At 48.8% G+C, this 19,910-nt stretch overlaps 1 protein-coding gene across 1 annotated transcript; it reads right to left on the bottom strand.

Annotated features, from left to right (window-relative positions):
• Positions 1-5: 5 nt before the first annotated feature.
• On the bottom strand, positions 6-18,355 carry TRIM54 (tripartite motif containing 54). Its single transcript, XM_054568638.1, has 9 exons — positions 17,778-18,355; positions 4,513-4,685; positions 3,836-4,007; positions 2,291-2,386; positions 1,341-1,574; positions 1,060-1,082; positions 812-936; positions 594-677; positions 6-300 (listed from the first exon to the last, which is right to left on the bottom strand). The coding sequence occupies exons 1-9, from the start codon at positions 17,943-17,945 to the stop codon at positions 290-292; spliced, it is 1,086 nt and encodes a 361-aa protein (XP_054424613.1). The 5' UTR covers positions 17,946-18,355; the 3' UTR covers positions 6-289.
• Between the last annotated feature and the right edge of the window lie 1,555 nt (positions 18,356-19,910).

Genomic DNA, 19,910 nt, shown 5'->3' on the forward strand with positions numbered 1-19,910 from the left:
ACCACCCCCTACGCTTTGCCCTTGGCCCTGGGCTCGGGAATCCGTGCCTGACATCAAGTAGACGCCCAAGAAGGGTTCACTCCACGTTCACCCCGCCCCAGAGGCAGGGAAGGGGGGACGCTGACGGGGTCGCCTCCGAAGCCGAGGCTGAGCCAGTGAGCGATGAAAGAAGCTGCGGGTCGGGATGCGTTAGCCCTTTATTGAGCTTCCCCCGCTGAACTGCGGAGCGCGGTGGTCTCTGCGCAGATCCTCCAGGGCCAGGGCGCAGGTCTCCTCATCGAGGGGAGGGTCAGTGCAGTCCTGTCCCCAGGAAATAAGGCGACACCTGGCTCACTCCTTTCCCCACCCACGTGGGTGTCTCCTCTACTTCCCCATCCACCGGGGTCCCCACAAGCACCCGAGGAGCGGCTGGTGGAAAAGGAAAGTGTCCCTCTGCACCTGTGCCAGGGTCTCCCCCTCCAGCTGGGGGCTGGGAGGCACTTACAAGGAGTAGGGGCTGCAAGCGCGCCCTGGTCGCACAGGGAAGGCAATGGCCGGAGGAAGGGACGGGAGCGCATCAGCCCTGCCCGCTACGGCCCTTGGGCCACACTCACCCTCCAGCCGCTCTTCTTCGGGCCCTACGCTGCCCTCTTCTCCGTCAAACGCCACCTCGTCATCCTCTTCCTCCCCGGAAGTGCCTGGGCGGAAGGAAAGACCCCCGTGAGGTGGTGTCCTGCTTTTCTGGCAGCCAAGCCTCACCCGTCCCTACCCGCCCCCTTCCGCGGGTCTGGACGCTGGTCCCGCGGCCCGCAGCCGCGCCCGGCTCCCTCACCGGGCTGGAAGTCGATGGTCCTCAGCATTTCGGCCACGTGCTCCACGCTCACGGTGAACTGCTCCATGCTTTCGTAGCCTGGCTCCGGCCGGCCTGCCAGCTCCACCTTTGACATTGCCCCGACCCTGCGGCAGCGGCGGTGGCTGATCTGGAAATGCCCTAGCACCCCTCCCCCACTCCCCCGCCCCTCACCCCCTGGCGGCGAAGCCGCACAACCCCTTCTTTCCCTCCCTGCTCCGCCTACTCACTTATTGATCAGCTCCTTGGCCTGCTGTAGGGAAGAAAGGAGGGTGAGAGTAAGCGCGTGCCAGCCTCTGCCAATGTTCTGCCCACCACAGTCCTGCGGGGTCGGGTGGCGCTGAGGGGAAGCCTATCCGAATTCTTAAGGAGAAAATGGGCTCAGAGGGTGTGACTCGCCCACGGCCATCGGGCAAGTAGGTGCCAGAGATTAGCCTTGAACCCGGGTCACCAGGTGCCAAGGCCCCCAATCTAGCCGCTATGCAGCCTGCCACCCACCCCCAGGCCTCACCTGCAGATACAGCGCCATCTGCGGCTCCTCCATTGACTGGATGGCAGACTCCACGAGCTTGGAGGAGGCCTCCAGGTGGTCTCCGTACTGGCGGATGAGGCCCCGGACGCGCTGCAGCTTCTGTTCCTGCTCCCGGGCCAGCGCCTGCAGCAGCTCGCCCTTCCGCTCCTCCAGCACCGCGCACAGCGTCTCGAACCTCTGGTTTAGCAACTGCTTCTGCCTGCGGCTGTTGTCCTGAAAGGTGGGGCGTGATGATGCTGAGACTGCCTAGGTGGGAGAGCGCCCGGCAGCTTGGCCCACCCCCCACTTAGTACAAGTCACAGAGAGCCAAGAAGAAGAGTGACCTGTCCGTTACTCCCCAAATTTAAAAAGTTGTGGCAGCGCCAAACTCCAGCCAAGGGCTGCTGATTCCCAGATCTTTTCAGAAATAACAATCACACAATATTTTTTAAGATGCAATGGACATAGACCATCATATAAGTTTCAGGCATACAATGTAATGATTCAACATTTCTATATGTGGTGAAATGAGGACCACAATATGTCTAGGTAACATCAACACCATATGTAGTTACAATTTTTTTTTATTCAATGAGAACTTCTCAGATCTCCTCTGAGCAAATAACAACAGTATTTTAAAGTTGCCTCCTGAGTGCTGTCTATTTCTCTGGGCCTGGTTTTTATTTGCTTATTTAGAAGTAAATTATCATATTTAGTTCTCAAAAAGATCCAGTGAGGTAGGCATCGTATCATACTCATTATCACTATTTTATGTAGTTAAAAACAAACAAAACCAAAGCACAGAGAAGTTAAGTAACTAGGCCAAAGTCACAGAGCTAGTAAGGAGCAGAGCTGAGACTCAGATCCAGCAGCCTGGCTAAGTTCATCCCAGTCCTTGTGACCCACCCCTGGGAGCCCAGAAAGTTTGCTCTCTCCCACGTCAGGCTCACCTCGATGGTCTGGCACACCTCCTCCATCTGCGTGATCACGGCCTGCACACGGTCGTTGCCTGCCACCAGCATTGCGATGCCGTCGCTGAGCTCACTCTGCCACACACACAGGCCTACACTTAGGGCCAGGGGACCTGGTCTAGAGGCGCACCCCACCCACTGCTGCCAGGGCTGCCTAGGTCCCCTCCACCCCATCACCAGGGCATCACCAGAGATCTAGTGGGCATGAGACTGTCCAAGACGTGTGGAAGTACATTCTATGGGTTCTGGAAGGTCAAGAGAGGATGTCCTCTACCACCAAAAGAGACATTTACCAAGTATTCACCAAGTGCCAGGCACTGGGTTAGATGTTTTATCTGTAGATTCATGCCTTCCATCAACTCTGAAAAATTCTTCATGATTGTCTGTTAGGATAACATTGTGTCTTGTCCATTCTCTCTATTTCCTCATTATGTGGCTCTGATTAGATGTATGTTAGACCTTCCCACTCTCAACCTTCTCATCCCCCAGGGCTGCTTTCTAGGTTTTTTTTCCCCCAGTTTACTCTTCCTGTTCACGAATTTTCTCTTCAGAGAAATCTCTCATTTAATCTATCCTTTGAATGCTTTATTTCAACAATCGTATTGTCATTTCTAAAAGTTCTATTTGAGTCTTCATCAAGTCTGCATTTTTGACAGTCTAGTATTTCTTGTTTTTTAATTCCATATTTTTAGAGCATTTTACACACAGTGACTTTCTATTTTTTAATAATTTCCATATCTGAATTTCTTGGAGGTCTAAATCTGTAAGTTTTGTTTCTGCTGACTTCAATAATAGGGTACATTTCTTTGTGGATCTTCAGCTGTGAAGCTTATCTTTTGTTGTTCTTAATCTAAGGAAAGCCTCAGGGCTTATACTAAGGTTTTTTTATTGCTTTCTTTTTTTCCTTTTTCAGACAGAGTTTGCATTTACCTTTGCCAAAAGCCAGGTGGCAAAACTGATTACTTTAGTTCCTGCAATTCCAATTTAACCTGTGATTCTTGGGGGTCTTCATTGCAGGTCCCCCGCCTTTTAGGGGTCTGAAAGCATCGTCTCATCTCTCCAGCTCAGTAACACGGCCAGCATTTGCCCCCTGCGCTCCCCATGTAGTGCTCTGCTCTCGGTTCACTCCCTGCTCCTCTCACCGCCCTCACCCCTACTCAGAGGTTTCCTTTACGTCCTGTGTGCCTATCATTATAATTTTTAAATTATATTTTATGTAGAATGTAGCTGTGTGATGGAGAGAGGGCCTTGAGAGTATCTAGTCCACTATATGAAGTCTCTGCTTGCATCTGTTATCTCACTTTATCCTAAAATAACTCTCAGAAGTAGACATCTTTGTCTCCAGTTTACAAATGAGGAAGGTGATGGCCAGAGAGGTCGAGTGTCTTACCCCAGGTCACCCATTGAGCTGGGACTTTAGCCCTGATCTGCCTGCCTTTAAAACCAAGCGGAGTAAGAGGCTGAAGTTAGAGACCCAGCCTCATACCCCCACCCCCACATGCCCATCCCTCTGCTGCTTTATACCTTCTGGCGTTTGTAAATGGTGGGCAGTGGGGCCACCTCACAGTCCTTGTGGGCGCCAAAGACCTTGCAGAGAGAGCAGGTGGGCACCTCGCAGCTCAGGCAGTAGATATTGATCTTCTCCTCTTCATGCTCCTCACACATGAGGTGCTGCTCAGCCTTGGAGTGCAGCGGCCTGGAGGGGAGTGGGCAGGTGGCGGGAGGGTCAGGGGCCGGGCCAGGGCAGGCACTGAGGCCCGAGAGTGCAAGGCCAACCACCCCTGCCTTTTCCACCCCTGCAGCTGTGCTGCGGCTGTGCTAGTGAGTGACTTCCACAGTGCTCCTCATTTGAGGAATAGAAAGAATTAAGAGGTAGAGGAGGCTTAGTTCCAAAGTTAGTCTCTATTCCAGAAGATAGAGAAGTCCCACGGGGCAGGAAGTAATAGAGGGTTGGCAAGGACCTTGCCAGTGGACAGCCAGCCCTGCCCCAGGCGGAGAGAGCGAAGGCGAAGTCGTGACCAGGAGTCAGACCACCTGAGCTGAGTGACTTGGAGCAAGACCCTCCCCTTCTCTGTTCCACTCCTCTCATCCCCAAACTGAAGGGGCAGGCTGGTTTGGTACCTTCCCTTCAGCCCCGCTGGGTTGCCAGGCTGTGCCCCAGGCCCTGCGTTTTGGAGCGACAGGAGGCCCTGACGGCTTACCGGGAAGACTCCTGCTTGTAAATGTCGATGATGTTCTCCACTAGCAGGTTTCGCTGCAGGCCGTAGACACCATGTCGGTCCAGGACAACCTCATGCCTGCAAGATGGGCAGCGGAAACGGCCTCCCGAAGACACAGTGGTGGAGCCCCGGGATTGCCATAAAGGGTTTGAGGCCTGTGGGGACAGGCAGCGTAAGAGAACAGGCGCTGCGGGGCCTGAAGGAACCAGGAGGTGGGGGAGGTGCCGGGGGCTGGGAGCAGGGCGATGATGGAGAGGGTGGCATCAGCCCGCTTCCATGGCTGGATCTTCCTCTGGGAGCAGCTCAGGGTAGGTGGCCATGGAGATCTTGTTTCCCACTGTTACCTTACTTTTGAAAAAGATTTTATTTATTTTTAGAGAGAGGGGAAGGGAGGAAGAAAGAGAGGGAAATATCGACACGCGAGAGGAACATCAACTGGTTGCCCCTCGACATGCCCCTGTTGGGGCCTGAACCTCCATCCCAGGTATGTGCCCTGACTAGGGATCTAATTGGTGACCTTTGGCTTTGTGGGAGGATGCCCAACCCAATCAACTTTGCAGGATGATGCCCTGAGCCACACCAGCCAGGGTCCTCCCTTGACCTCAGCAGGAAGGCTCTGAGTGATGCAGCCAGTGTCCTCTGGCCTGGGGCTGTCATGGGCCACATCAGGGGGAGGTGTTCTGCAGCTCTGGGCAGGGGCGTAAGCAGAGACAAGTGCTGAAAAATGGGGCTAATGAGCCACATCAAGCTGGGTGATTCTGGGAAATCACTCCAGGGGCTGGGAATCAGGAGTCCTGGGTTCTTTTGTTGTGCTTGACACTCTTCTACTATGTACCTTTGGGCAAGCAGTGAACCTCCATAAAAATAAGGACTGAGGATGAGATATGCGCAATGCACCCCTGTCCTAAGGACAAGCAAACTGAGAGCTGTGTTCAGAAGGCTGGCTGTGATGGCGAGGGGTAAGCTTGGAAGGAAGACTTGCCAGAGGTGCTCATCACCGCCTCCCTTTATACCCCTTAGAGAACTTTCTCCCTCCCATCCCAAAATGGCCTGCTATGCCCCAGGCCACCGGCAGCTGGCTCAGAGATGGGGAGGTGATCACCTGACCCAAGCAGGGCAAATCAAAACTTGAAACAGAGACGTAGAACCTGAGGTGACTGGACTGTGTGCAGCTTTGGAACTGAGAAGACCTGCGGTGTTGGGCTAAGAGCTGACAGTGTGGCCACCCAAAGCCTTGTAAAAGTAGTAGTAGAAAGTGTGAGGGTTCAGGAACTGTGGGCAGAGGAGGCTGGTCTTCAGAGAAGAGAAAAGAGCCAATCTGTGGGGAGTGGCAGAGATGAAACACTGGCTGAGACTGCTTGTTGTTCTCAACGTTCATCTCCTCTTCTTCTTAAATACTAGAGTCCCAGAGGTTTTAGCAAGACACATGGACTAAAGAACCTGTGTCCAAGCTTGGAAGGAGGACACAGCTGGGGGTGGCCAAGGAACAATGTTCTGGCCAATGGGATATCTTAATAGATAGACATGTTTTGTGCCATTTCTGGGAAGTATACAGGCCCTCACATAAGATTGATGAAGATGTCGCAAGAACTTAACTCTGTTCACATCAATTAGCCTGTGGTGAAATTGGTTTGGGTATACATCATTTCACTTAAAGTCACTGAACCTATCGATGATGTTAAGTGAAGACTTACTGTATCTTTGACAGGAGGGACATACCCTACTCCTCTTTTCTCCTTCCTTCTCACTGAAGTGAAGATAGAATGGCTCGCACTAAAGCAGGCATCTTTAGCCGGGAAGTAGCCATATGTTGAGAATGGCAGCAAGATACAAAGGGTGAGTCTCCAATGGGGCAGTCCTGGACTGCTTACCCAACCGTTCACTTGCGAGAAAGAGCAAAATTTTACTTTATTGAAGTTATTGTGATTTGGGGTTTTCTGTCCCTTACAGCAGAACCTAATGCTAACCACACATTCCTAGAGAGTAATAGAGAGAGTAGTCACCTGGGACTTTGTATATTGAGATGTATTTCCTGCAATTGGGTTCCATCAAGTTCTCCAAATCCTTATGCATCAACCAGATCACGTATGTGTGTGTAGTAGCACCCTGTAACATGTAGAGGGCACCCTAGTCCTGAATCTTGGTTGATCCTTCGGTAGCAAGAGATGCAGGCAAAGCAGGAAATGTGGCCCTATTGTGAAGTGGGTAGCCGATATTGGGGAGGGACTGGCATGTCACAAATATCACATTTTTGGGCATTACTTGAGAATTATGGGAAGCTAATGCTTTAGCCGATCATAAAGCTGGAACAAATTAGTTTGAGATTATCCGAGGCTGTGTTTGTGTATTTGTCTTTCTCGGTAACTAGATTATATAAACATCATTTAGTTTAGTTTAGGGATGGGTTAAAGTGTAAGATCACTGGGTCTTCTTCTTCTTCTTTTTTTTTTTATTTCGCACAGTTACCTTTTAATATTTAGAGTCCAAGTGAGTAAGGAGGTGTTGGGGAAACTCTAAGTCTGCAAGCTCCTGCAGGGGTCTTACTTTTCTTCTGTGGATGGGAAAAGGCAATTCTATGGAAAGAACCCTCACAGAGCGACCTGATCATCAGTCCCTAACTGGGCAGGCCATGGTGAGTGGCCATGACCCAGACACAACTTTTTAGTGAAAGGTTTACGTTCACCTTAAGCAAGCCCTGTCCATTGTTCCTGTGCGCCTAGGTCACGTAACTTTCAAACCGTAACCGCCCCAGACACATAATCCTGTTACCTAGCCTGTAATCCAAACCCTGCCTTGCTTTTCCCACTTCTGTGTAAATTATGCTCCCTTCTTAATTTCAAATGAAGCTCCAAGAATGTTATTTTCTGGATCCATTTGAGATCTTAATCCCTGGCGTATGTCCTCAGTTTGGTTTAAATAAACTCTTACAAAAATTCTCTACAGATTTGGATGTTTCTTATGTCGATACTTTGATTAGCTGGTGGGAACCCTGTAAAAATGCTCAGGTCCTGACCTGTGTGGCTCACTTGGTTGGGCATCGTTCTGCAAAGCAAAAGGTTACCAGTTCAATCTTGGTCAGGGCACGTGCCTGGGTTGCAGGTTGGATCCTGGGTGGGGGCGTGTACAAGAGGCAACCAATTAATGTTTCTCTCTCACTTCAATGTTTTTCTTCCTCTCTTTCTCCCTCCCTTCTCCTCTCTCTACAAATAAATAAATAAAATATTTTTTTAAATAGGCCCTCTGTAAACAACTGAATGGTAAAAAAAAAAAAAAAAAAAAAAAAAAAGGAGAGCTTTATTCTAAAGCCTTGACCCACCTCATGGGTACCCTCTTTCTTCCACCCCGCTTCCTCACTGCACCCTCCCTGTATACTCGTTCCTTAACAATCCGCACGGGTTTTGAGGGCCTATTATGTATGAAGCACTGCATTATGAGCTTTCCAGACAACGCTGCATTTAATTCTCAAGAATTTCTTGTACAGATGGTGGAGGAGATAAACATTTATCCCCTAACTTAGACTACAAGAAATAAGATGACAGCACTAACATCTACTGAGCACGGACTTTATGCCAGGCTTTGCTCTAAGTCCTTTTATTTGTATTAACTCATTTAATTCTCATATCAACCCTACGAAGTAGGTACGACTATTAGCTTCATTTCAAAGATAGGACATTGTAGCCCGGACAAGTTAAATAAATTGCACGTGGTCGCCGGCTCATCGATGGCAGAACCAATATTTAAACTCAGGCATTCTGGCTCCACAGTCCATCCAGTAAGCAATATACTACGTTATCAGTTCTAATATTTGCCTCCCTGAGTTTCAGGTAAAATAGATTTTAGAAAAAACCATGAAAGACCAAACATCAACCTTTCTCAAAGGCCAGAAATAGCAGCCAAAAATTCAACTGCGGATTGAAGCTATCTGAGCAGAGATAAACAAAAGATGACACATCAAATTAAAACCCCTTGTGCCAGAAGCATGATAAGGGCCAGCCTGCAAGCAGAATGACTGCCTATCTGTGAAAAGGAGGGGGAATCGCTCAAGCCTCAGGGAGACCCCCTCCAACAGATCTACGCATGCCCCCAGGGAGGGTAATTCATCAGATTCCGTGTGAAAAATATCCTGATGCAGCATAACCAAATGGAGATGCTCAACTTTCTACGAATCCAGGTCATGCCGCTCCATTCACCAAAAAAGCCAAGGAATTAAACAGAGATTGCAAACCAATGATAACACCTGGCTGGCCAGTTTGCATTTATGAGAACGGGGAAGAAACCCAAGGTAAAAGAAGGTTGAGTACAGAATTCACTTTCAGCACCAGATAAAACGACCCCTATTCAAAGAGGAGTGACAGGTGCAAGCGAAGATAATACGGAAGGTGCACGGAAAAGAAAGCAGGACAAGCCGAGGACAGGTGAAGAATACGCTGTAGAGGAAGTGCTCCAAGATATAGTACAATTTCAATATAACATTTTTAAGGAAATAAAGAAAACAGTCTCTTTGATTTAAAGAATAGATAATGTGATCAAAGCTGGAGAAGAAGAGAGAGCTGGCAGAATCAAGGAAAAAAAAATCAAGTAAAATACGTTGGGTTGGCCAAAAATCCCATTCAGTTTTTCTGTAAAATAAAATACAATTTTTCATTTTCACCAATAACTTTATTGATTTGGATATTTTGAGTATGTCAGCTGTCTCCTGCAATTGGCTTCTAGTGGGTAGAGGCCTGGGGTGCTGCTAAATGTCTTCCAATGCCTAAGACAGCCCCACAGCAAAGAATTATTTGGTGAAAATGTCAATAGTAACCGAGAGACTTTGCAAACTGCTTTTGACATGTTCGATCAGTCACAGCACCTTCTCCATACACTGCACAAATCTTTTTTTTGGGTTTCAGTTGCATTTTACCTTTCTTGAAATAATAAAGCATAATAAGCCAAAAAATGTTGCTATTTTCTTCCATAGTCAATATCACAATGGCTACACAAAAATTCACCAATTTTGATAAGTTTTTAAAAAAATGCATGTAGATATGACAGCTGTCACAATACAATCTAACAAAATTGTTTCAAATTAAGTTAAAGACAACTAAGCACTATTAGAGCCATCATAGCAAAAGAACTAAATGAACTTTTTGGCCAAGCCAATATTATCAACATAGAAACAAAATACACACTTGACACAGAAGGAAGCAGGATCTATGATACCGATATAAGTCACATAGATTGTAGAAAATAACAGAGATAAAAGTAATCAGGGCTACATGCTACAACATGGATCAACCTTGAGGACATTATATGCTAAGAGAAATAAGCCTGACACAGAAGGACAAATACTGTGTGACCCCTCTTACAGGAGGTGTCCGGGATAGTCATATTCATAGGTGCTTGCCCCGGGGGTGGGCGGTGGGGGAATGGAGAGTTAGGGTTTAGTGGGAACAGAGTTTCAGTTTGGAAAGGTAGTAAAGCTCTGGAGATAGATAGAGGTGAAGGTTCTTAATGCCACTGACTACACATTTAAAAATGGCTCAGATGGTAAATTTATATCTTGTGTACTTCAGTACAATATTAAAAAATAAAGTAAAAAAAAAAGAGTAATCAGGACTTGTTGGGGTGTCTCGGCCAAGGGCGCTGCCTCACGGTCCGGCCCGAGGCGGACTGGGAACGCGCGCCGCCTCTTCGCCGCTTCCCCAGCTGCAGGAGAGACTCCTGTCGCAGCTCGTCCCTCTGGGTAATCACTACCATTCCCCGGGATCCATGGGCTCAGGCGGCCACCAACTCGGAGGCAGTCTACCCTAAGTCCTTTGTTCGAACGGCACCCTTCTCGGGAACTTGGGCACACGCAGGGCGGGTGGTGAGGAGGCCTGTACCCCTGCCACTTTCACGGTCTGGCTGCGGGGCCGGCGCTGACACCGCAGCCAAGCGCCGCGTCCCCGTTGGACCCCTGGTCCCACAGGCCCTTCCCTTCCCCAAACCCGGGCCCTCCTGCCATATTTTCACTAGTCTCTGGCCAACAAATGTATGAGCCACCTGGTGCTAGGGCTACACTTGACTAATAATAAAATAGTAAAGTTTATCTTTGGGGTTTGCCAGGCCCTTGAGCTCATGGCAGGACACTCAGGGGTCTTGGAAGCCTCTGGTGCTGCCCGTGCCCCAAACCAGTGTCTTCCAGAATATGACATACAGGCCGATAGCAAGATTTCAGGTGGTATGAGGGTGGACGTTTGAATTTGTGTCTTTATTTTAATGCACATTAGAAAAAACAACCAGCCTATAATACTGGTGATTTTAAAGGATTTTGGAATTTAGAATGACAATAAATACTTCAGCCTTAAAATTGAGTCTTTTTAAATAGAAATATTAAATACATAGTACAGGCGGTACACACTATGGCAAAAGTCAGGAAGGTGAAATGAGAGAGAAACTTGGGAAGTCTGTGCTGACCCTTTGCGGACTCCTTCTCCTCATCAAAACGTGTCTGTCTTGTATCCCAACCTTTTGCAAATGCTGGGCGGCCACTTTGAGAAAGTCATCTGTACTGGACAGGTGGATATAACTGTCACCCCTTCTTGGCAACACCGTTGTATCTGCACAGAGGGCATTTAATGCAGTACGGTACAGGGAAGGTAGCGCTGATCGGAAGATCTGGCTTTGGGTTTGCTGTCTAGGACCTTGCAAAGGTCATTTCTCGCAGAGTCCAATTTCCTGAGATTTAAAAAGAGGGATTCACCTGTAGCACTAGGTCCTTCCAAGGGCTGACATTCTGTGAGCAGTAAGCCTTAATTGAGAGAATTGTGGTAAGAATATCAGACACCATGACCCGTACGTTTTTGGCTGTGAGATGGGAGAAGGGAATTGGTGGTTTTTACAGGAACTTCTCCTCTCACACCGTGGACGCCACCTCCCTCTCTGGTTAACTTGGACTGTGATCCAGTGTGGCGGCTGTTCGCGCCTCCCGCTGGCTGTCCCTGGAGCGCCCTCTTCCTGTCTGAGGTGAGCAGTTCTTGAAATCCCATCCCTGGAATAGCCCTTGGGTGTTTAGATGGATTGATACATTTTACAATGTGCATTATCTAGAAGGCTCGAATTTTATATAATACATCTGCATTATTTTTGTAATCAGAATAAACAACACAACTGCCTTCTAAGAATAAACATACTGGTTATTTCACAGTAGAAGAAAGATTAAATGAGTTATTAAAGGAATTCTGTACCATTTTTAATAGAGTTCTTAAAACATGGGGATATGCTCATGTCATGAAAAAAGCAGGATACAAATCTATATACACAGTAGGATTCCAAGGTGGAAATGTGCTAGGAGGTTTACAGCTGATTTTTTAAAAAGTGTCTTTGTATTCATTTATGTTTCCCAAACAGCTCTGTATAGACCAGCGACTTTCAACCTTTTTCATCTGTCTTCTTCCCCAACAGGCACGCACTCCTAAACTCTAAGGGACCCCACAAGATTTGCAACCAGGAGAGCAATGGACAGCAGCAGCTTGTCCAGGGCTAACCCCTGAACCTGTCCCCAAGGGCCCCTTTGCTCTGACTCCCCAGGGAGCTGACAGCAGCCCTGCCTTGGCTCACTTCTTTCCTGTTACCTTTCGAGAGCCAGAACAGCCCCGCCTAGGCCCTCTCCTGCTGCTGCTTCTGTCCTCAGTCCTTCCATGTCTCACTGTCCCCAGTTTCGATAACTGTGCTCTCAAAACAATAAATAAATGCACACAACTCTCACACACACACACACACACACACACACACACACACACACATTGTTCTTAGAAAGGGTCCATAGGCTTCACAAACTGACAAAGGGTCCCATGGCACAAAACGAGATTACTTCCTGTCCTGATTTTAAGTCCTTAGATGGTCTCATTGCAAACAGGAACTTTATGCTGTGAGGTATCTATGGCAACTTCCTTCAAGCTTCTCCATAGCTGGTGGTCTCACCCTGGGCTAAAGTGCTCTCGGCTAATATCCAGTTAGCAAAATCCTATCTTTTGCTTTTGTTTATCTTTCCATTGTATTTCAAGATTAAGAAATAATTGATGGGCTCTGTTGTACACATACATGTGTTCATTCTTTCTTTCCATCTTACATTGTAAGATTGTGTAAACAAGAGAGCCAGCCCCATAAAGTAAAATTTTATGTGCCAATGATGTGATGTGTAAAGGAAATTTCATCACTCTAGGAAACAGAACACCTAGAGTCCCCACTCTGTCCCTTTGTGTGACTGTAACCTCTTTCCTGTGTTCTCCCTATAAAATGGCAATAACACCCATCTACCTAACTCAGATGAAATCATGCATGTTCTGCCCTGGCTGGTGTGGCTTGGTGGACTGAGCACTGGCCTGTGGGCCGGAGGGGTACCAGTTCAGTTCCCAGTCAGGACACGTGCCTGGGTTGTGAGCCAAACCCTTGGGGGCTCGCAATATTTCTCTTCCCCTTTCTCTCTATTCCCCTCTCTCCCTCCCTTTCACTCTCTCTGGAAAGAAAAAAAGAAAGGAAGGAAGGAAGGAAGGAAGGAAGGAAGGAAGGAAGGAAGGAAGGAAGAAAGAAAGAAAGAAAGAAAAAGGATTCTCTATAAATTATAAAGCACTGCTCTAGACCTTAAAAATATATGCCCACGCAGAACTGTGGGACCTGAAATAACTTCTTTCTTTACTGTGAAGGATACAATGGAATAAAAGACATCAATGCAATTTAATTATAAGGTATGTTCAAGGCTTTTATGTGGCATACTTGTTATGAGCTGTCGTTCTTTTAGACTGTATGGTGTATTGTTTCCTTTGTAACATTTCATAGCATCTCATAGAAATGCTCCATCTAGAAAGACGCTCTGTGAAAGCGGTTACCCTATCAAGTCTATACTTAGGTCAGAATGTTTCTCCTCTTCCCTGGCTATTCAGAGTGAAGCTGATTTGGGATACTGGCCCAGGATGCAAGGGGGTGGGGGTGTTGGAGGCGTTCTCCCTGGACCGGTGGCCTAGCCAACGATGCATAACGGACCGTGCAGGTCCTCTGAGCCAGCCTTGGAATATGCTGAAGAAACCATGGGGAAATAATAAGCAGAACACCAGATATTTGGAGAAAAGCTGAAGAGCCCTAGAAGAATCCAGGTTTTGGCAAGAGCTAAGGAGACGGTGGGAGAGTGATTTTGAGTGGGGAACCAGCTCTGCCTGACAGAGCGTAGCAAAGAGCCTGGCACAAGGGGCTTGCGGATGGGGGCTAGCAGGAAGGAGGACGGGGAAGCAGAGGGTGAGTCAAGTGAAGACACCAGCAACAGAGTGGAAAGCGCTTAAACTGGAAATCCATAATTTTTGAACTTGTAAAATCAAACTGTTAGAATTACAAGGATGTTAAAGATCAGTTTAAAACATCCTTTCTCTCTCTTTACATATAGAGAGAGAGAGGCTTGAAGAGGTGCAATAGCCTGCTTTACATCACAGGGTAAATTAAGGAAAAAGCTGGTTTGAGGAGATCCCAGGAATGCTAAGTCTCCGTCTATGTTTTTGTTCCCCATTGAGTCAAGTTTCTCCGGAGTCAGTAAGATCTTTCCCCCCTGCTTCAAGGTCAGTGCAATTCACAACATTTCAGGAGATCAATTTCTCATAAAGGAGACTTGCCCAAGGCTGGGCTGGGGAGGTCCTGGTGCCCTCAGCGGCAGGTGGAAGTGGCCCAGGAGGCGGGCTGTGTAGGCTTCTCACTGGCAGGCGGGTACTTGATGACAACAGGTCCGACAATGACCTGATAAAGAGCTCAGTTCAGGGCAGAACAGCACAACCCAGAGGTCAGCCCTTCCCAGGCTGCCCTTTGCCAGAGAAGGGGGCCCCTTTTCTTAATATTTCCATCTCTGTAGATCTCTCTCTAAATGGACATCCCCAGAAAAGCTGTTCCTGAGCAATCTTCTTACAAGGCCGTCTGGTTGTCTGTTAAATTACAACAGGTTGCAGCTTATAAACAAGTGCCCACAGTGAAGTGGGGGCAGGTATAAAAATAAACAGAAGGCTTGCTTTAAAGTCGTTCAGGAGTGAATAAAGTCTACAAATGCATAAACACATGGGAAGATGTTTGTGTCAAATTCCCACACCAACAGCGTTTTTCTAGTCAAAATGCTTGGTAGCCGAGTGGGTGCCATGTGGGAAAGAGGGAGCGAGAAGGGGGCTGATATGGTGTCTTGGTGTTTTATGATATTTAAATTCAGAGAGAGAGAAAAATAGGGAAATTACAGCTCTAAAGACAACTACGTAAAAGTGAAAATATATGGGGAACAAGGGCTTGAAAGTAATATGCAAACATGAAAATTAATTGTAAATTAATTGTGCTGAGGGAGGCAGGATTATGGATGATTTCCTCCCAAACATTTAATACTGCCAAGCATTTCCAATGAAATGTTTCAACTTTTCAAATTTTTGCTTCCTGGCTCTCTAGTTTACCTGCTGTTATAAATTCACGATTCTCTAAAAATTGTTTGTTGTCCATAATGGCAGTTTTTAGAGCAGCAAAACACTGGACATCATCTAAATGTTTTAGAGGACTGACTAAGTAGAATGTGGTCCAGTCATAACAATGGAACACCATGCAGCCATTTAAAAAGGAAAAAAAAAGGAAAACAGAAATCTGAAAATCTGAACATGTGGATGTGGAACTGCTGAGATGGAGTAAGTAAACAAAGGCAGGTGTGGAATAATGAGTCTCATTTAAATATCTGTGTATACATACACACATACCCACACCTATCCATGGAAAATTTCTAGAAGGCTACCCAACAAAGTTGGTAATGGCTACCTCCATCTGGAGAAGAGAATTTAGCACCTGAAGGGAAGATTCACTTTTCATGATATAAACTCCTATACTGTTTTTTTAAAAAAAGGTGTGTGTATGCGTATGATATACTGAGATCACTTTTGTAAGACCTATTAACTTTCTAGGCAATGTTCTAAGGGTATTTTTCCTAAGTGGCTTGATGATAGAGGCATCAAAAGTCCTATTCTTGTCCTCATACTTAGAAAACAGACAATCTGATTATGTCTAGAGTTGTCAAAATGTGGAGGCAACGTGTGAAAAAACTAAATATGCTCATCTTTCACAGGGAGATCTGCTGAGATGTATAGACATAAGTGCAGCTGAAGAACTGGGTCAGCCTCCCACCAGGCCAGCCCAAATAAAGCAGCGAGGAAACAAGCTGTTTGCTCCTCTCTGCTCAGAGGGCCCAGGGGGGCTCTGTACTTGCAAAGACCCACAGAGCTACCCCAGAGCCCTGGGAATCATATGGTCTCCCAAATATTCTGCACAGGTTTTGGTCCAAAGCATCCCCAGTTCTCTCGGGGCCCAGACCAGTATTTCAGAGCTTCGAGCCTGAATGCATGCAGAGGGCTAACTTGAGCAAGGGAGGTCATTTGAACATCTTCTAGCCTCCTGTCCCTGGGCCCCTCTGCCCAAGGACACTGCATGTCTTGCACTTTAATATTCTGCCTACTTTTTTTCACAGACACATCACCTTCACTTTCAAAACTTGTCTTTGTTTTCACATACTTCAGGCTCTAATGAAAGGATGTTTCACTCCAAATTCATGATAGGGGGAGGCAAAATCTTTTTGCCATTCCATCCGGGGCACCTCAGCCTGAAAGAGGTTGAGAGTTACTTAGACAAAGGGAAAAACCAAGATGGAGGGCAATGTATAGCCTCTTGTACACGATTTGATACCCAGAGTAGGAGGAGTAGCAGTCAGTCTAGGCCCCCAGAGGGGGAAAACCACTGCTCTGAGGCGCTCCGGGGCCACACAGACTCACAGAGGAAAAGCAGATGGGAATGGGCCTGGACGGGAAGACGGCAGGAAAGACCGCTGGGCACCCAGTGAAGACGGCAGACAACGGAAAGCGTGGGCCCCGGGGCACAGCCCAGGCACAACCACACTTAGCCAGCCCACTGCTTCCCCCCAAAACGTACTGCCCCAAAGAACTTAAAAGGGAACTATCTTCTTGGTTAAGTTAAAAATCACGTGTGTTCAACACACTTTCTCATAATTTCTGATACAGATGAAAAATAGGTGTTCATGATGTCCCTTGCTGCTGCCAGGCATACTAAGCCAGTCAGCTCTGGTCCATTCAGAGCTTTTACTTCATTAGCAAGACGGGGGTGGGGTGTGTGTGTGTGTGTGTGTGTGTCTTTTCCCCTCTCTCCCTGATCTTTGTCCCCGTTTGTAGATTACTAGAACCTATACCAGTGACACAGGGCAAGAAAGCAAGCCCACATAACCCATTCTGGCTCTGGCAGGTGTGGCTCAGTGGACTGAGCGCTGGCCTTGCTGGTTTGATTCCCGCTCAGGGCCCCTGCCCGGGGTGTGAGCCAGGTCCCCAGCTCGGGGCACACGAGAGGCAACCAAGAGACAACTGATGAATGCTTCTCTCACACATAGATGTTTCTTTCCCTTTCCCCCTCCTTTCCCCTCTCTTTAAAAAATAAATGAAGTGCTGAATGAAAAAAAAAAAAAGAATTCTGGTATGTGCTGCTTTTCTTTTTGAAACCAGTAGCTAAAATGGCATTTAACCAGGTCTGCTTTGCCCGTGACCACAGGTAAGCCCAAACTGGTTGCGTTTCTGAGAAAATTTCTTCTCTGCCTTCACTCTGTTTAAGTGATCTCGGTCTTTTTAACCAGAGGTCCCTTCATTGGCAAGTCTGGGGTGGGGCGCAGGTGTGAGACTCTTGACCGGGGAGAATGCCCAGCCTTCTGCCCGTTGCCTATGCCCCCCAAAGACGGATGCGCTGTGCTGTGCCTCAAATACAGATGGCTTCGCTCTCATCGTGGACCTTTCTCACAGCGTTTATTTTTTAATACTTCATGATCTCAATGCTATTTTTTCTCCACACTTTCCATAACGTTCTCAAAACCTGAAACTCCAAACTGGAATGCAGAGTCTAGCACAGACTGTCGTACAGCCTGGTGGAGGCTCACCTCCCTCCTCCTTTCTATGGGGGGCCTTCTTTCCCCTGCAGACACCACCATTCCAGCGGCTGGCCACGCGCAGGCTGCCCTCGGCGGCCTGCAGAGCGGCCGCTGACTCACGCTGGCTTTGGGACCTCCTAGAACCCTGGCTCATCTTCTGCCCTTCAGCCAGGACAGCCGTCACCCACCTCAGAGAGCACTGCCCATCCCCTTCAGGGGGTCAGCTCTGACCTGAGGAGGAGCCTCCCACAAGTCCGCGCTGCTCCCCGTGGCCCTACCCCCGCCCCGCCCCACCGCCCCGGCCCACCTGGAAGACATCGTTGGCGCACTTTCGGCACAGGTTGTGCTGGCAGGGCAGGATCACCACCGGCTTGGAGAACATCTCCAGGCAGATGGGGCAGATGAGCTGCTTCTCCAGGTTGTCCATGCTGTGTGCATCCCCTAGCAGCGGTTTGAAACCCACTGTGAAGTTCATCCCCTCAGCGCTCGTGCCTGCCCCGGCCTTGGCCCTGGCCCTGGCCTTTCCTCACTGCCTCTGGACCCTTCCTCGTGAACGCTGGGCCGTCTGGATTCTTATGATCCCTTTTGTTGCTCACTCTTGAAATAGCTCCGCTATCTCTCCTGTGCCTTCCTCTGACAGTGCACCTCGTCCTCAGAGAGCTGTCCTCAGACACTCCTCGTCCCTCTCTACTTTGCTCTGTACCCCAGTCAGACACATGCAGCTTTTTCGATCCCTCGCTCCCTGAGTAACTCTGCCCCTGAATAGTTTTCCTTTTGTTCCCCAAACAACTCTTGTTCACTCTATGGGCAGAACTGTTTGTCCCTCGCTCCCCAGAGAGGAGATTAATTTTACCGTGGGGGTGGGGAGCGAGGGGCATCTGTGTTACATTCCAACTCCCAATTTAGCTCATGAAAGGCGAGCCACAGCTGTCACCAAATGAGTGACCCTGACTCACTCAGGAATGGGTGACTCTCTTGAGCAAGAGCAGGGGTGAGTGTCACTGCTTACGGTGAAAGGTGGGCCAGCCAAGGTGTCGCGCTCTCTCTTGCTCCCTCTCAGGCGGCTCCTGTGAGCCCGAGCTGTGAGCTGTGGCTCGGGCCCTGCTTCCAGGGCAGTGATACAGAGTCTCGATCGAACTGTGTGAGAGGGACCACGCAGGCCTCAGGGTGGGAGGACAGATCTTGCTAGACCTACAGTCAGGGAAAACTTCTGCCTCCAAGGCTTTTCGCCAGCGACCCTGGCCCTCTCCCTCTGAACCCCACGATTCAGGACAGGGGCACCAGAGACTAGAGACAGGCCCGGTCCACCACGTGTGGTCCACTTTTGCTCTTGCCCAGAACTTTCTTGTACTGCCCCAGGAAAAGAGGCTCGGGAGGCTCGAGCTGACCGTCGTGCCAAGGCCTAGGGCGACCTCAGGAGCCTGTACCCAAGGAAGTGTGCCATTCTGGTCCATGAACGCATCGCTGAAGCCACTCCAAGGTCTTTAGATTTGTCGGGAAACTGAGAGAAGCTGAGCTGGGCAGAAGGGACCTGAGTGCCAGGGACCTATTTTGAGTACCAGGGAAATCGGTCTCTCCAGGCACATTTCAGAGCTATGACAAAGTCACGGTCACAAGGCTGCAGGAGGCCAGCCCTGGCTCCGCAGCTGCCCTGACTCCCACTCTCCGAGGCAGGCTGGTCTCAGACGGGAGCCCGTCCTCTACCTTGTCCTCCTGTAGGCCTCTCTCTCTCTCCCAGGCACAGGCCGTCCTTCGGGGGCCCCACATATGCACTGGGATTGGACAAAAGTGCTTTTATTTAATGACATTCCTTAGCCCTTCTCCCAGTGGGGGAGGCAAGTGTGAGGAGTTACGAGACTCTGACGCCAGTGGACAGGAAATAGAAGGTGTGCAGAGGGCACCAGACAGGCCGTGTGAAGAGGCACACATGGGGAAAGGGTCTGTAGGAGGACAGTCTTTTCCCTGTCACATGTTTCGTGCCCCTGTTTTAAAAACAAAATATATGGTGGTCAGCCTGCACCCAGTGCGGTAACAGGATGGAGGCAAACAGGTATTGATGTGTGAACTTCAGTCAACCCACAGGACCCACGCCAACGGGTGCTGAGCTGCCAGCTGCAGTTCAGGGACAACCCAAAGGCAGGATTAGTGCCCTAAGCCTCCGACGCATTCACGCTTTTCGTAAGCAGACTCACGGCGGCAGGGAATGAGGCTGGCAATACCCAGCATAGGGGCCCCAGGAGAAGGCGAGAGCAGCCCAGCAGAGCACGCTGCCTTAGGAACAAGTCTGAGGCTAAGAGTTCCCGATACACAGAGTTGCCAAGGAGGGTATGCTGGTACCACAGCTCTGGGACAGGGTCCACTCTGCTCAGCTTCCGGGATCTTGGTGAAGATGGCACAAGTGACTCAGGGACCCTACCCAGCTGACTCTGGCTAAAATCCC

Source organism: Pteronotus mesoamericanus, unplaced genomic scaffold (assembly GCF_021234165.1).
Source record: "Pteronotus mesoamericanus isolate MK-2021 breed Mesoamerican mustached bat unplaced genomic scaffold, CSHL_Meso_final contig_101, whole genome shotgun sequence".
Lineage (NCBI taxonomy): Eukaryota > Metazoa > Chordata > Mammalia > Chiroptera > Mormoopidae > Pteronotus > Pteronotus mesoamericanus.

Excerpts from the sequence above, each read along its gene's own strand:
- TRIM54 (XM_054568638.1), bottom strand. The coding sequence starts at position 17,945 with ATGAACTTCACAGTGGGTTTCAAACCGCTGCTAGGGGATGCACACAGC. Across the intron at positions 4,008-4,512 it reads TACAAGCAGGAGTCTTCCCG|GCCGCTGCACTCCAAGGCTG; the intron begins GTAAGCCGTCAG and ends ACTCCCCTCCAG. Across the intron at positions 1,083-1,340 it reads AGATGGCGCTGTATCTGCAG|CAGGCCAAGGAGCTGATCAA; the intron begins GTGAGGCCTGGG and ends TCTTCCCTACAG.